Here is a 17,915-nt window from a genome sequence, read left to right as displayed (position 1 = left end):
ATTTTTGTGTTTTTAGTAGAGACAGGGTTTTCACTATGTTGGCCAGGCTGGTCTCGAACTCCTGACCTCAGGTGATCCACCTGCCTTGGCCTCCCAAAGTGCTGGGATTACAGGCATGAGCCACTGCGCCCAGCCAGTATTCCTTTTTTATTTAAATAATTCTGTTTTATGTAGTTTAAACGTAGGCCATGGTCTATTGTGTGCTACCATTACCACCAGTATTATGGAAATAGTTCACAAACTATAATCATTAGTGAATCATAAAAACAATTTTCTGTTTCATCTGTGAAAGCAAAGACTTTTTTAAACACCAAAGCTGCTTTATCTTAATTCCAGGAAGTGGGAAGAAAACCAACAAAGCTATGAATCAAACAGTTAGCTAATAAATAAAAATGATGAGAAAGAATGGTTGACTTAAGATAAATAAAGAAAATACGGCATATATACACAATGGAACACTACTCCACTATAAAAAGAATGAAATCCTGTCATCAATGGCAACACGGATAAGCCTGGAGGACATTATGTTAAGTGAAATAAACCCTTTGATATACTGATTTCCTTTCCTTTGGATAAATACCCAGTAGTGGGACTGTTAGATCATATAGTAATTCTATTTGTGGTTTATTGAGAAATCTCCATACTGTTCTCCATAGTGGCTGTACTAGTTTACATTCCCACCAACGGTGTGTAAGAGTTCCTTTTTCTCTAAATCCTTGTGAGCATTTGTTATTTTTTGTCTTTTTGATAACAGCTATCATAACTGGGGTGAGATGGTATGTCATTGCGGTTTTGAGTTGTAGTTCTCTGATGATTAGTGATGTTGAGCATTAAAAAATATACTTGTTTGCCATTTGTATGTCTTCTTTTGAGAAATGTCTACTCAGATCCGTTGCCCATTTTTTAATCCAATTGTTTTTCTCTTTGCTGTTGAGTTGTTTGAGTTCCTTGTGTATTTTGGATATTAGTCTCTTGTCAGATGAATAATTTGCATATTTTCTCCCATTGTAACCACTGTAAGTGTTCAATTCAGTGGTATTAGATACATTTATAAAGTTACGTAACCATCACCACCATCCATCTCCAAAACTTTTTTTATCTTATAAAACTGAAATTCTATGCCTATTAAACAATAACATCTCAACTTCTTCTTTCCGCAGCCCTTAGCAACCACCATTCTATGTTCTGTCTCCCTTTTATTATTTTTTTAATTTAAAACAATTTTTGTGGGTACATAGTAGGTTTATATACTTATGGGGTATATGAGATGTTTTGATGCAGGCATGCAATGTGAAATAAGCACATCATGGAGAATGGGGCATCCATCCCCTCAAGCATTTATTCTTTGAGTTACAAACAATCCAATTACATTCTTTAAGTTATTTAAAAATATATAATTAAGTGATTATTGAATATAATCACCATATCATGCTATCATCCCCTTCATTTTTAGAAGGTATTTTCACTTGATATAGGATTATGTGTTAACAGTTCTTTTCTTTCAGCATTTGCGATACGTTGGGCCACTTCCTCATGGTCTCCATGGCTTCTAATAGGAAATCTGCTGTCATTGGCTTTCCCTTTTAGGTTTTCCCTTTTAGTGAAGGTGTCATTTCTCTCTCATTTAGTTTTCAGAAGTTCGATTATATGTCTTGGTATGGATTTCTTTGGGTTTATCTTGTTTACAGTTTAATCAGCCTCTGGGATATGTAGATTTATGTCTTTTGCTAACTTTGGAAATTTTTCAGCCATTATTTCTTCAAATAATGACATAAAGCTAGGCTTTTTCAGCCCGCCTTCCTTCTCCTCACGTTCTAGTATCACAGAGACATTAGTGTTAGATCTTTTCTTATAGTGCAAAAAGTCCCTGAGTCTCTGTTAATTTTTTTCAGCTTATTTTCTCTCTGTTGTTCATGTCTGGCAATTTATATTATTCTGTCTTCCAGTTATCCAATTCTTTTTTCTGTCTCTTCCATTCTCTTCTCAAGCCCACATATTGGGTTTTCTAAAATTTTGATTATTATATTTTTCAGTTCTAAAATTTCCATTTGGTTCATGTTTATATCTTCTATTTCTTTGCTGAGCTTTTCTATTTCTTTGCCAGTCCTTTCTTTGTTTCTTTCGTTTGTTTCAAGTGTGAATCAGGTGTAGTGGCACATGCCTGTAATTCCAGCTACTCAGGAGGCTGAGGTGGGAGAATCATTTGAGCCCAGGAATTCAAGGCCAGCCTGGGCAACATTGTGAGACCCACCCATCTCAAAAAAAGTGTCTTTGTAATTGCTTGCTGAATATTTTGATAATGGATGCTGTAAAATCTTCATCGCATAATTCCAACATCTCTGTTATCTAGATCTTGGCATCTATTGATTGTCTTTTTTTTCATGCAGTTTCATATCTTTCTGGTATGAAGAGTGATATTTGATTGATTTGGGGGACTTTTTGGTATTATGTTACAAGACTCTGGATTTTATTTAAGGCTTCTGTTTTAGCTAGCTTCCTCTGGACACCACTCCAGCAGGAGAAGGTGAGGCATCATCTCATTACTGCCATGTGAGTGTGAAAGTCCAGGTTTCCCCTCCTTGGTCTCCACTGACACCACAGAGTGTATGTGACCCAGTTACTACTGGAAAGTGGTTAAAGTTCTCACTCTCCACTAGACCTCCTTAGACACCATCCCAGCAGGGAGAGGGTGTACTTCATTATTTCCCGGTGCAGGTGGAAGTCAGGGTTCCCCACATAGCTCCCACTGACACTGTGTAGAGGAGGCTCTGTTACCTCCTGGTGGGAGTGAAAGTCCTGGTTCCCTATTTGTTCTCTGTTGCCACCTTGGCAGGGGAGTTGGGTGCTCTCTACAGCCTGGTGTGGTGGAAGTTTAGACTCTCCACTTGGCCTTTGCCGATGTGTGGAGGTGGGGCCCCAGGTTTTTTACATGGTGTTTGGCTGCAGTAGGATGGTTATTTTCTAAAGTTTCTGTCCTGCTAGGCTGCCCCTTTTCTGGTCTTTTGGCTAGAGAGAACAGGTTTTTCTTGGAGCTTTTTATTTTATTTTATTTTTTTGATCTATGACCATTGGCATTTCTGGGATGCCTGCTTCTTTGGCACTCAGTCTGTGATAAATGAGGCAAAAAGAAAGCCCAGGGAACCCTTGTCAGGTTGCTCTTTGAGTCCAAGGTCACTAGCCAGTGTGCCTTCTTCTCTCCACCTTTCAGAGTTTTTGTGTTGTTTTTTTTTTTTTTTTTTGAGACAGAGTTTCACTCTTGTTGCCCAGGCTGGAGTATGCAATGGTGCGATCTCAGCTCACCGCAACCTCCACCTCCTGAGTTCAAGCGATTCTCCTGCCTCGACTTCCCAAGTAGCTGGGATTACAGGCACACACCACCATGCCCAGCTAATTTTTTTTTTTTTTTTTGTATTTTTAGTAGAGTCGGGGTTTTGCCATGTTGGCCAGGCTGGTCTCGAGCTCCTGACCTCAGGAGTGACCCGCCTCGGCCTCCCGAAGTGCTGGGATTACAGGCATGAGCCACTGTACCCAGCCAGAAAGTTATATTTTGATAAGCCTTTCTCTTTAATTATAAAAAATCTTGCCCCAGATTGTTTAAAATATAAAAGGTCTGGGAAAAGTCATCTATCAACTAACACTATTTCTGTATTACACTGACATCATTCCCTATTTATCAATTGTTTTTGAGGGATTTCTGCATCAAAGAGAAAAAGAATGCAGCAGAACAGATTGCATATGCTATCAACACTGGTGAGACTTCCCTATTATGTCCTACTCGTAGAATATCATGATGATACTTCTGTGTCAAGATGGAGTCATATATGTTCTAATAACAGAGTTTGTTGTATCCAGAGTCAACAGATTCATAAAAGCTAGAGAGAGATTTCTAGCAACTTGTCCAATCTCTGTCTTGCCAAGCATTTTTTAAATAAATTACTTAAAGGAAAGGTTTTTATAATTTTCAGATATCTTAAAACAGAAAGGGATCACCCAATAAAATAGGTAAGCAATCAAGATTCAAAATAGTAACAGGGTAAAATTGCAAATTCAACAAGATAAAGGGTATTGTACACTATATATGTTTTTGTATCTTTGCCTAAAATATTTGAACTGATTTGCTATGTTTTCTCGGGTTACCAGAAAGATAACCCCGTTGCATTTCCACTATCTAGTGTCACTTTCAATCTTTCCAAGGCCTTAAAAAAAGAAAAACCTTATACACTGTTGGTGGGAGTATAAATTAGTTCAACCATTGTGGAAAGCAGTATGGAGATTCCTCAAAGAACTAAAAGCAGAACTACCATTTGACCCAGCAATCCCATTACCGGGTATAGACCCAGAGGAATATAAAGCATTCTACCCTAAAGACACATGCACGTGAATGTTCACTGCAGCACTGTTCATAATAGCAAAGACACGGAATCAACCTAAATGCCAATCAATGACAGACTGGATAAAGAATATGTGGTACATATACACCATGGAATACTATGCAACCATAAAAAAGAATGAAATCGTGTCTTTTGAGGAAACATGGATATAACTGGAGGCTATCGTCCTTAGCAAACTAATGCAGGAACAGAAAACCAAATACCACATGTTCTCACTTATAAGTGGGAGCTAAATGATAAGAACTTATGAATATAAAGAAGGAAATAACAGACACTGGGGTCTAATTGAGAGGGAAGGTGAGAGGAGGGAGAGGAGCAGAAAAGATAACCATTGGGTACTGAGCTTAATCTCTGGGTAATGTAATAATATGTACTACAACAACAAAGAAAACCCAAAGCATTTAAGGTTGTTTTCCCTAAAACACTGCATTAATAAATAATAACATTTTTGAAATATTATTTGAGTAGGAATATGTTCATACACAGCACAGGATTTCAGAAAATGTCACCATTATCCCAAAAAAGACAATAAAATGTGACTCACATCCATGGTTTTCTTGAATTGTAAGCTCTTTTGTTTATGGATAGCATCCATTACAAGCTCTGTCTGTAAAGAGATCATAAACATTATTAATAAAAACAGAAATCATTATTAATAAAAACAGAAATCATTATCAATACCAGCTTATCTTGAGGGTTAAGTGTTCAAAATGATTACCCACATTTCACAATCTTCAGAAAAAAGAGACCAAACAATTTGTCCAAGGTCTTATTCCTAGCTAATAACGGGGCCCATCTTTGAACTTGTACAGGCAAACACCAAAGCCTGGACTCTCAGACACCGTGGAGACTCACTGATCACCTTAGAGCACTCTCTTCGGTAAAATCTAGAATCAAGGAACTTTGGTTTCAAAAAGGAATTTTAAAACTTTTGTTAAAGTGCCATTTATATTTTAAAGGAGGTCTTTATTCTGTAAGTATACATCAGCACAGTTAAATTTGGTACTTGTAAACATTCACTTCTGCAGCCCATCAGTGACACATCCATGACCATCAGGGTGCCCGGGCAGTATGAAGGAAAAAAGAATTTGTAAGACAACTAAAAGAAGCTGTTCTGTTACTCTTTTATTCTATTTTTTTAATTTTTTAAGACAGAGTCTTGCTCTGTCACACAGGCTGGAGTGCAGTGGCATGATCTCAGCTGACTACAACCTCTGCCTCCTGGGTTCAAGCAATTCTCCTGCCTCAGCCTCCAGAGTAGCTGGGATTACAAGCCTGCACCACCACACCTGGCTAATTTTTGTACTTTTAGTAGAGATGGGGTTTCACCTCGTTGGCCAGGCTGGTCTTGAACTCCTGACCTCAGGTGATCCACCCGGCTCAGCCTCCCAAAGTGCTGGGATTACAGGCATGAGCCACCATGCCCAGCCCTGCTACTTTTTTTTTTTTTTTTTTTTTTTTTGAGACAGAGTTTTGCCCTTAATGCCCAGGCTAGAGTGCAGTGGTGCAATCTCGGCTCACTGCAACCTCCGCCTTTCGGTTTCAAGCGAGTCTCCTGCCTCAGCCTCCCAAGTCAGTGGGATTGCAGGCACCCACCACCACGCCCAGCTAATTTTTTTGTATTTTTAGTAGAGACGGGGTTTCACCATGTTGGTCAGGCTGGTCTCGAACTGCTGACCTCGTGATCCACCCACCTTGGCCTCCCAAAGTGCTGGGATTACAGTCATGAGCCACAGCGCCTGGCCCCCCTGCTACTTTTTATACCCCATCCAAGTGAAGCAAATGCCTTGCTTGGGAGTAAATTCTTTATTGTGGCTGTGCTGTTAATACTTGTTAGCAAAAATAATAGTGTTAATAATAAAGATGTACCTCCCAGACATAATTATAGTAGCTTCCATTTATCAAGCACTTACACATTAAGCAGTTTTCATGCATCACAACTATATGAGTACTATCACTCCCATTTTCCTGGTGGTACTGAAGTTGATTAACATACCCCAAAGTAACATAGTCAGCAAGTAATAGAATTGAAATTTGAACCCAGGAACCCTGACTCCAGTGCCCTTTTGTTTCTCATTATCACCCAAATTGTCATTATCCTTATGATAGCTCTATAAAACCAAACTGTAAACAACGAAAAGATGCAATAATTCAAAATGAGCAATGACACTAACGTTGTATAAAAATGATATAATATTGGAAATAAAATTCAAATGTAGTTCCTTCCAGACACACAAAACTTAAGTTTTTGTCTGCTACCATAACACATAAACATTGTTAGAAGAATTTTGAAGATATCTGGATGGAATATTGGGAATGGTCTCACTTCAAATATGAGCTTTGTGGAGTACACGAAATTCCCTTGGAGGAGCTTCAAAGGAGCCCTCAGAAAATCCAGCAGTCATCTTCTGGCCCATGTGAAAGTCAGGTGCCAGGTGCTGGCCATTCAACTGCTAATGGCAAAGACAGCGGAGACATAGAGAATAGATAAGGTTCCAAGAGGAGCCCGGCATGGAAAGACACATGGCAGATCCCTGCCACTGCAGTCAGGAACCTGCGGTCCATAAGCATGACTGTGTCCCTCTGCCAGGAGGAGAAGCTGGGTTTATTTATTTAATAATGGTTCCTGATTTTCCCAGGCTACATGGAGCAGATCAGTTAGCAACGCTGGTCTATTCCAAGGTCTTTTCTAGTTTGAATACACATATGGCCCCTCTTATAGTTGGGAGCTGCCACTATATCATTTTGTGGCCCCAGCTAGGCCACCTTACCTGTAAGTTCTACATAACACTTGCTTCAAACACCTCTCAGGTGGCTGCAGCATTCCACCACCAGCCAAGCCTGTTCACCTCCTATCATTCCTCTCTCTGCCTTCATGGATTCCTGGCCTTTGAAACTTGGTAGGAATCTAGAAAGCATCCATCCACCTCCCTAACCTGACAGGCGTGGACCCTGGGGCCCAAGAGGTGAGATGCTTTGCTCAAGGTCACTCATGAGTTAGTGGCAGAGACATCAGGTCCAGCTCTGTCTGCTACACTACCTGGATTTACGTGTCCTTGTGTCCATATTCACTTATAGGGTGACATTTGTGGTGACCCCAGTGAGCCAAAGGTGCCCTTTCAGAGCTCCTCAGGGCAGTGTCTCTTCTGAGACTCAGACTTTCTGCTCAGACCAAATCCAGTGGAAATGTGATTGTGTTTTATTACTGATAACACAAATGAATGCAGAAACACAACCATTTCTGTCATAGGGTGGGGAAAAGCAAGAGTGGGAGAAAGGAAGAGGAGACTTGCAAGTGACCCCTATAACCCTGACAGAGACTATTGGAATAGCTGCTTCACTGCCCGTTTTTCTCTCTACTCACACTCAAGCTGTATCCTATTTTTTATTTTTATTTTTTGTTTTTTTTGAGACAGAGTCTCACTCTGTTGCCCAGGCTGGAGTGGCGTGATCTCTGCCCATCCTCCATCCTGGTTTCAAGCGATTCTCCTGTCTCAGCTTCCTGAGTAGCTGGGATTACAGGCATGAGCCACCACACTTGGCTAATTTTTATATTTTTAGTAGAGACGGGGTTTTGCCATGTTGGCCAGGCTGGTTTCAAACTCCTGACCTCAAGTGATCTGCCCACCTCGGCAAAGTGCTGGGATTACAGTCATGAGCCACCGTGTCCAGCCTTAAGCTGTATTCTAAAAACTGGAAGCATCGCCTCTGTAAACACAGAGGTTCCTTTCTTTGGAGATGGCTCTTCACACAGGCAGCACAAAACTCTCCCATGACCATCCCTATCTTAGCTGAGGTGATAAAACCATATGGGCACCAGAGGACACAGTGTCTGATCATGTGTTGTCATTGTCATGTTACAGACAGTTATGGACTGGGGAAGAAACCTCATGACCTTCAAGTGTCAAGACCGCTGAGAATGGCTCCTAAGACCCCTCCCTACCCTGCCAACCCCCTGGGGTGAGTGTCTCACTCCTCTATACAGCCTTTCACCCCAGTGGTTTTAGCATCAATGTCCTTCTTCCGAGAGGCCTTCCCAAGCCTCCAGATGACATTACGTGTTCCCACTGTGTGTTCAGATAGCATCTTCCTCCCCCCCATCATGTAAGGCACATCATGCTTTACCATGATTCCTGGATCACATCCATCTATCTGGCCCTGCTCTCATGCTTAGTGAGAGAAGGATGACCATGTACGTCTTGGTCACCACCTTCATAAAACAGTAGCTGCGAGGGACCATACCATGAACTTCTGGCCAGCCCTTCTAGGACCTGCACCTTTTGTGCCCTCGTTTACTGAAAGAAACTAACTGATGGTTTTCCTTAAGTGGAAAAGGCTTAATTTCCAAGAAGTGAAAGACCAAAGCATGTGTCTGACCAGTGAAAAATGAGAAGTTAGCATTGGCACATTTTCTCCCAAAGTTTTATGGTTTAAAAAAAAAAAAAAAAAAAAAAAAAAAAAAAAAAAAAACTAGCTAAATACGGAAGTGGTAAAACCCAGAGTTCATTTTGACACAAGTAATTACAATTTTATTAATAAAATTTGGACTTCTCAAAGAAAGCTTTGAAGGCATTTTCCCACTGTAGACAGCACACAGGATAACGGGAACTTAGAGGGTGGCAGGGGACTGAGCACAGGTGACTTACACTATTGCTGAACACAGTTCAGAGCAGAGTTTGGTTCTAGCTTAAAATAATTTGGTCTGTGTAGCTTATCGGCATGAGGAAGTTTCAGAAACCTTGCAAAATTAACAAAACTCTCCCTGAAAGGACTAGGGCTACCAAAGGCATTTGAAACATGCAAGGAAATGATTCTCCTCTCCTCTGAGGGGAAATCATACGTGCCTAGACTCTGGTTGTCTAAGACATTTTTTATTCTGAAAAATTGTAATTCCCCTAGAGGGGTGGGCAGTCCTGGCTATGTCAGCCAAAAGGGTTTGACCATCCAATGGGTTTAATACACACGCTATTTCTGCTCTGAAAAAGGCTTCAGGTCAGAGGCACTCCTCAAACCTGATACATCAAGCTCGAGAGAGTATGTCAAAGCACCTGACAGGGTGTTCGCATGTTCATTTCTACCCTTCCTTCCTGGTAAAAGGCACAGCACGAGTACAGGTGTAAGATGGAAGAGGCAGTAGTGTGCTAAAAGCAGCTGGTGAAACAGCAATAGGGGTAAGGCAGGCAGGCTCTTGGGATGCTGCCACCCACCGTAGAGGCCAGTGGCCGCCAAGGAAGCTGGACCTAGACTCCAACCTAGAGCCACAGGCAAAGTTGCTGAGACTGAGGTCAGGGTAGAATCAGCCTTAACAGCTGGCTGTTTATCAGACATGCTCATTGCAGACAGTAAGCTCAGGCCCAGGATAAGGAAAGGTTTCCAAAGGGACCCCCGGGAAGGGTGAAAGAGGTCACCAAAAGTCACGCACAGCTGTGCCGGGAGACCTGGGTAGACATCTTTGGGTGCCAGATAGAGAAGAGCTTGTCTCCCACGTGAGGCCCAGGTTCCAGTCTTGAAAACCAGACAGAGAAAAAAATTCTGTAAGGACCCTACACGGCTGCAGGATCAGCCTGAATATCCAGTCTTTCAGGAACAAAATAGAAGAGAATAGAGTTGTGGCTGGTCTAGTCTAACTAACACTTTGATATAAACCTGGACTTCTTTTCTTGATCCCAAATATTTGTCAGTTTTATTAACTCTTGTTCACCCTTGTCTTCTTCCATGTAGTTGGTCAGAGTAAATCTCATGAATGAAAAAGAGCCTACGTATAGCTGCTTTGAAGACAAGAGGACTTGGAGTTCCCAGGGCTTCAGTTTTCCCATTTGTACAATAGAGTAGTTGGACTACATTATGGTCTTCAGGGGAAGTGGGAGTCTTTTCCACTACTTCCCCCTTCCCCTATTGCCTTGTCCAGGATGAGGAGTGTGGTTTTGGGAGCCCTCCAGCTGGGATGTGCTAGAATCTACTGAAGTCAGAGGGTTCCCCTTTCCATTCATAGTCTGAATAGCGGCAGCAGACCTGAAGAGGAATGCAAGCTGGACCCCTGAATCCTACATGAACTTTCAAAAAGCACAACTGGCCTGGGGTTTAGAAATGCATATACCCATCTGGATTGAGTCCCCATGTGGGGACTCCAATAAGTAATTTCTCAGGTCATGATTGCATGATATTGGGAGCTGAACTGAGGAATATAATGAACAAACAAGCCTGTGGTTTTCTATAGGAGGAAAAGAAACACCTTAACACATATGCACATCCAACCTTTTTTCGTTGTAGTTTTTGCTTTTCCCTGAATTCCTCCATCTTCCTGGCCTCTTCTCTTAAACTCTGTGCAAGCTGAATGTGACACTGTGCCACATTGTCTATTTCTGCAAAAAAGAATTAAAAAAAAATCAAGGTCTACATATGTCTGAATTAAAATATATAAAATCATACAAAATAAATACGTATATACAAAATACTGGAGTAAGTGGTAAAATCAACATCACTTCATTTGGTCACCAGCATTTATTGAACCTCTCCATATGTCCAGCATTGCCCTGGCCACCAAGATCAAAGCTAGAAAAGCTTTAGCTTAGCCTCCTACCACTAACTGATACTAACCTAGAGTGCCCAGGACTAAGGAGAAAAGCAGCCAAAGTCCCATTTCATGAAGGTTACATCCTAGGAGACATTACCAAAGCCAGCACAATTTCAAATTTGATTCTTCATTCTCTGTAGATGACCTCTAAGTTTCCTTCCATCTCTAATGTCTCATGAGCCTGAACGTTTATAAGAAAGGTCATATGCCAAAATTTTGGCTACCAATAGTTATCTCTGGGTAGAAAGATTATTGGTGATTTTTCCCCTTTTTTTTAAGATCTTTACAAGGAGCATGGCCTGCCTTTGTAAAAGAAAAGAATAAACACTTGTTCTAAGAAAACAAATCAAAGCACGGCATTAAAGCTAAAAAGACTAACAGATAAAGCTAGAAAGACTGAAAGATGGTCAGATTGATCTAAGAAAAAAATTTAAACTTGTGGGTATCAAAACCTTGAAGAAGGTTAAAAGATACATGACAAACTGGAAACACATTTGCAATTTATTTATATAACAAAGAGCAAATAGCTATATCAAAAGAGCTTCCACAAATCAAAAGAAAAATACATATTCCAGTATTTAAAAACCAGTTAAAGAACATGAAATTCAAAAAAGAGTGGCTAAATGGCCAATAAACATTTGGAAATATACCCAGCCTTAAAACTATTGAAAAAATGCAAAACTTTAAAATGGAAACCTTTCAGTTGGGCAAAATTTTTAAAGCACAAATATTCTTGATATTGGCAAGCATGGGACAAAACAGCACTGTTGGGAAAAAAAAACAGCACAACCTTTCTGGAGGAAATTTGGCATTTTTTAGAAACAAAATTTTTTAAATGTAAAAGAATGAGGCAGATCTATATGAATTGAAACAAAAAGCTGTCTATGATATATTGTTAAGTAAAAAAGCAAACTATAGAGAGAGATGTATAGTATAACAGCATAAAAACTCATTCACATTTATATGCATATGTGCATCTACAATTAAAAGAGAGTTGGCCGGGCGTGGTGGCTCACGCCTGTAATCCCAGCACTTTGGGAGGCTGAGGTGGGTGTATCACGAGGTCAAGTGATTGAGACCACCCTGGCAACATGGTGAAACCCTGTCTCTACTAAAAATACAAAAAATTAGCCGGGCATGGTGGCAGGCACCTGTAGTCCCAGCTACTCAGGAAGCTGAGGCAGGAGAATGGCGTGAACCCGAGAGGTGGAGGTTGCAGTGAACCGAGATCGTGCCACTGCACTTCAGCCTGGCAACAGAGCGAGACTCCATATCAAAAAAAGAGAGAGAAAGAGAGTTGTAATGCACAGAGGAAGGTCTGGAAATATATATACCAAACTACTAGCATGATTTTAAAATGATTGTTTTCATTTTAAAAACAACATAAAAACATATCTGGCCCCATCCCAGAAATTGTGGACCACTGCCATGGTATACTACTACTTATGTATGTGAATAAACACATATATACTATACACATATATGTTTAATTGCATTAAACTGTCTGAAGACAATCACTGAGAAGAAAATTCCAGAGCTTACTATCTTCTTTACAGTTAGTTGTCTCATTTGAATTTTTAAGATAATATATATATTATTTTAATAAGAAAATAAAACTTGTTTTTTTAGAAAAAAAGAAAACAAGTAAAGTAAAGCCAAAAAAATTATTTAGGAGACCCAGCCTATGCTGAGGTTTGACCTTGGGCCACGCCATACTTGGCCTTGCAGTGCATATAAGGAACGTGAAAAGATACTGTCTGTACTTTGAGAAATGTATTCATTGATGAGTTACAGAGGGAAGAAGACCCCTTCTATGAAAAAGTTAACATGAATATTTAGCTAACATTTACAAACGTCTAGAACTACTCAACTAGCTACAGAAACACTTTAAGCAAGCATTAAACATACTATGCTGTGTTAAAATCCTTAGCTTGGAAGGGCCAGGTATTCTGAAAAACAGAAAGCTTTAGAGGCAGGTTCTGAATAACAGGCCTGAAGAATATTAGAACTGGATAGGATCCCTTGAAAACCAAAGTGCCAGGGTCTCACCCTGGATCACCCAACTTCTGCTTGTCATCACATTAGAATAATAGGAACTAAATAAAAATCTATTGGCTGAATTCCAAGTTGCAGTTATAACTAAAGGCCACAAAGTGGAAATGAGAACTGAGAAATTAAGAAAGGATGCTGAGGGCACTATGACTTATGTCTTCCATTTCCCCTCCAGACTCATACCAATAAATAATAATTTCTCATATCAAGAAAAGCAAAGATGACCAACACAGGAAGAAAATGACTCCTTAGCCTCAAAAAGATGAAGAGAAATAGAACTTCACCCCAACAGAGATGAACCTGACAACTGTGACACTGGTATTTCCAAAGACTTTCTATTTCCTTTCTAAATTAGCCTTTACCATTCTCGAGAAGTGTGGTAAAATTAGAATGCCCGATGCAAACCAAGAAAACAAATCCAAACAGGAGGGAACTACCTCCCTCTGGTTTCTCCTCTTAAGAGGCTGAAGGAGAGGAGCAAAGAAGGGATCTTTTTTTTTTTTTTTTTAAACAGTCTTACTCTGTCGCCCATGCTGGGGTGCAGTGGCAAGATCTCTGCTCACTACAACCTCTGCCTCCCAAGTTCAAGTGATTCTCGTGCCTCAGCCTCTGGAGTAGCTGAGACTACAGGCACATGCCAACATGCCTGGCTAACTTTTGTATTTTTAGTAGAGATGGTGTTTTACCATGTTGGCCAGACTAGTCTTGAACTCCTGACCTCAGGTAATCTGCCCGCCTTGGCCTCCCAAAGCATTAGGATTACAGGTGTGAGCCACCGCACCAGGCCAAAAGGGGTCATTTCTAGGACATGGCATCCTGACCCTGGGAAGAAAAGAATAAATAAATAAGAATTCTTAAGGAGTCAACAGGATGTGGTTCTAAAAAAGACAGATCTCAATGGCTGAGTGCAGTGTCTCATACCTGTAATCTCAGCACTTTGGGAGGCCAAGGCAGGAGGATCACTTGAGCCCAGGAGTTCAAGACCAGTTTGGGCAACACAGTGAGACCCCATCTCTATGAGAAGTAAAAAAATTAGCCAGACGTAGTGTTGCATGCCTGTGGGCCCAGCTACTCAGGAGGCTGAGGCTGGAGGATCACTTAACCCTGGGAGTGTGAGGCTGCAGTGAGCTGTGACTGTGCAGCACTCCAACTTGGTGACAGAGTGATGCCCTGACTTAAAAAAAAATAAAAATAAACAGATCTCAAACTTCCTTAGGCAATCAGCCTGTAAGATCATGAGTTCAGCTGCAAATATTTTGAATTTAAGGTGCCTTTGAAACACCCAAGAAGAAACACTAAGTAGGCACCAGGATGTAAGATCTGGTCCTTAGAGAGTTCTGGACTGAAAATATGGATATGTACATTCTTTATGTAAAGGTGATAGCTGGTGTCAGGGACAAGGATGTTTTTCTAGGCAGACTGAGAAGGGCTAGGACCAAGCTCTGAGGACCTGCAATATGGAAAGGGACAGAGAAGTAGCCAGAGAAGCAGGAAGAATCCAAGGGAGTCAGAGGGATGCAGGTTTCCAGAAGAAAGAAATGCACAACAGTGCTGAATGCTGTTGAAGAGTCAAGCTAGAAGAGGCCCAAAATTGTCCCCTAAACTTAGTGACCCAAAGGGCTGGTGTCCTTGGAGAGGGCAGTTCCAGGTGAGTGGTGGGGCCACAGGCAGATTAGAGTAAGAGGAGAGGGAATCATGGCAATATTTCCTTCGATGCTTACTGTAATTAACTTTATTCTGGATACAAATATTTGGTGATCTGGGAGAAATGGCAAGACAGTCACAACAGGGTCCCAAAGTCTGAAGCCCTGCAGAGGTGGCTCTGGGAGAAGGAAACCAGACTGAGCATAAGAACATACCAGGGGTTAGGTCGGTAGACAGTCTGGCTGAGGCAGGTGGGGGTATGGAGGAGCACTTGGATGACAGTGTCTCCGAGTTAGAACTAAGAAGTATAGACGATTCTCTGAGGCAACCATTCTCCCAGCATGGTCCCTGGACCAGTGGCCTCAGCATCACTTGGGAACACGAGAGACACGCAGACTTCCAGGCCCCACTCCAGACTTCCCGAATCAGAAACTCTGGGGATGGGTCTCAGGAATCTGTGTCAATAACAAGCCCACCAGGTGATTCTGATGCTCATGCAAGTGTGAGAAGCATGGCTCTGAGTAAGGCAAACACACACCATGATGTGCAGCTGTGCAGGTTCTCCAGCTCATTTCGAGCCTGCAGAGCTTTGTCTCACCTTAGGAGTTGCTCTAATTTTTTTTCACCCATTATGAAACTGCCGTTCAAATTAAAACGCACCTTTGACGACAGACACAGGGCTTGTCAACGGCAGTGAATACATTTAAAAAAAAAAAAAATCACTTACGCTGCTTGAAGACTTCAAGGGCCCGCTTCAGGGTGCTAAAAAAACAAGCACATATATAATTTCAGTTCTGGAAATTCTCTGCACAATCTTATTATAATGCCTTTGCATGCTTCTCTCTGTCCGTATCTTAACTAAGAACCTACAGACCAATTTTTGCCCATGAGCTAGAGAGACAGCAAAAGACCAAGACTTCTTAAGTCCAGTTTCCTCAATCCCAGGCACAAGAAATTCTTCACTGTTCACTTGGGGAGAGCAACATGCCAAAACCCTTTGTGTTTCATTTTCTCTGACGATAGGATAGGAGTTATGATCCTTTTCTCATAAGAATACCAGTGATTCTTTAAAGTATGGCAAGGAGGCTGAGGCAGGAGAATCACCTGAACTCGTGAGGTGGAGGTTGCAGCAAGCCAAGATCGCACCACTGCACTTCAGTCTGGGCAACAGAGCAAGACTCCATCTCAAAATAAATAAAGTATGGCAATTCAAAATATGAATACAAGGCAACAAAGGAAGGGTTCAAACCTAGTCATGACTGCCTCCTTTTTCACTCATTTACATTCATTTAGTCAATAATCATATATTTCTTGACCATAAACCATGGGCCAGCCATTGTGTCAAATGTTGGTAAATCAATCGTACAAGACAGACCTCATCCCAGACCTCAGAGTCTAATGGAGGAGACAGACATTAAACAAATTGTATCCATTTTTCTATTGCTGCATGACAAACTTAGCAGCATAAAACAACACACATTTATTATCTCACAGTTCTGTGGATTGCCAGTCTGAATATAGTTTAGCTGGATCCTCTGCTTGGAGTATCACAGGCTGCAGTCAAGGTATTGCCCATGCTGCATTCTCATCTGGTGGCTTGACAGGGGAAGAATCTGCGTACTCAAGGTTAATATTATACTTACCCTCAGCAATAAAATACCTAAGAATGCTTTAACTCTGATTATCCTTCCTAACAAGTTATAAGCTTTTAATGTCCAATATTTTGGCTCCATTTTGTTTTTTAAATCACCCAAGTTGACATTGATACCATTTATTTATAAACTGTTTAGATTTATCCATATGTGCCATATTCTTTGCTCACTATTCTTTCTTGCACTTCAGACCTTTTGTCCTGGATTATTTTCCTTCTTCCTGAAGTATATTTTTTAGAAGTTCCCTTATTGAAGATCTGCTCATAGTTAACTCTAATTTTTTGTTGGATAACATCTTTATTTTTCCTTCTTTCTCGAAAAATAATTTCTCCAAGAAAAATAATTTTTCCAGGTTGACAATTATTTCCTCTCAGTATTTTAAAGACATAATTCTGTAGTCTCTGTCTTCATCATTGCTATTGAAAAAATCAGCTGTTGCTCTAATAAATGTTCCTTAGTGGGTAATCACTCTTTCTGGATGCCTTTAGGACTTTTTCATTAACTTGGATCTTACTCAGTTTGACTATTCTTGTGTACTTGTGAATTTCCTTTTAATTTATCATTCTTGGGATTAATTTTGCTTCCTGAATCAGAAGATTTATGGCTCCCATCAATTCTAGAAAATTGTCAAGCTCTGTTGCTTTAAAAATGTCTTCTCATTATTTCTATTCTCTCTTCTGGAACTCAGCATTGACCTTCTCATCCTATTCTCCATGTCTCTTAATTTTTCTTTACTTTTAACCTCTGATTTTTTTTTCTGTGATGAATTCCAGATAATTTCTTTTCTTTTTTGAAATGTATTTATTTACTTGACAAATAAAAATTGTATATATTTATCATGTACAAAATGATGTTTTGAAATATGTACATTGTGGAACGGTTCAATAGAGCTAAGTTACATATGTATTACCTCATGTACTTACACTTTTTGTGATGAGAACACTTAAAATCTACTCTCAGTGGTTTTCAAGAATATAATACATTGTTATTATTATTATAGTCATTGTGTTGTACAGTAGATCTCCTGAACTTATTCCTCCTAACCAAAATTTTGTATCCTTTGATCAACATTTCCCCAAACCTTGTCCCCAGCCTCTCCTGATTTTTTCATTTCTAATTTTTGAATTCCCTCTTCAATTATAGTTAAAGTGTTACTTAATGCATCTCATCTGCTGAATTTTTAAGTATTTCCTATTTTATTTATATAAGTTCCATCTGATTCCCTTTCAAAATTTCTTGGATACCTCTGAAAGTCACCCTACTCATAATCTTAATTCACTCTTTTATTTTCTTTAAACATACTATATATACTTGTTTTTTAGATCTGTTAGTTCTAGTATCTACAGTCTTTGCATGTCTAATTCTGCTATTTATTGCTTCTGTTGACACCCAGGACCACTCTAAACTAAATTTTTAGCTTAGGATTCTTCAGACCACTCTGATGAAACTTGGTACTTTGGAGCTCCAAATCTGCAAGAGAACTGGCTTGTAATTACAGATTCTCTGGAGATGCAACTGCTCCCATCATTCATAATCAATGCTTAGAGAGGTATCTTTCATTGATATCTTTTTTTTTTTCCTGCAACAGAGTCTCACTCTGTC

At 40.2% G+C, this 17,915-nt stretch overlaps 1 protein-coding gene across 1 annotated transcript in view; it reads right to left on the bottom strand.

Moving 5' to 3' along the window:
• Nucleotides 1–17,915, bottom strand: part of PSTPIP2 (proline-serine-threonine phosphatase interacting protein 2) — a 93,329-nt gene that overhangs the window by 17,753 nt on the left and 57,661 nt on the right. Inside the window, exons 4-6 of the mRNA XM_003267535.4 lie at nucleotides 15,389–15,423; nucleotides 10,647–10,753; nucleotides 4,936–4,998 (exon numbers count right to left, since the gene is read on the bottom strand). Of these exons, the coding sequence (XP_003267583.1) occupies nucleotides 4,936–4,998; nucleotides 10,647–10,753; nucleotides 15,389–15,423 (205 nt within the window). The remainder of the gene's footprint in view (nucleotides 1–4,935; nucleotides 4,999–10,646; nucleotides 10,754–15,388; nucleotides 15,424–17,915) is intronic.

This window comes from Nomascus leucogenys, chromosome 4 (assembly GCF_006542625.1).
Source record: "Nomascus leucogenys isolate Asia chromosome 4, Asia_NLE_v1, whole genome shotgun sequence".
NCBI lineage: Eukaryota > Metazoa > Chordata > Mammalia > Primates > Hylobatidae > Nomascus > Nomascus leucogenys.
Note: the sequence above shows the minus strand (reverse complement) of the source record. Positions and strands in the feature narration are given on the sequence as shown.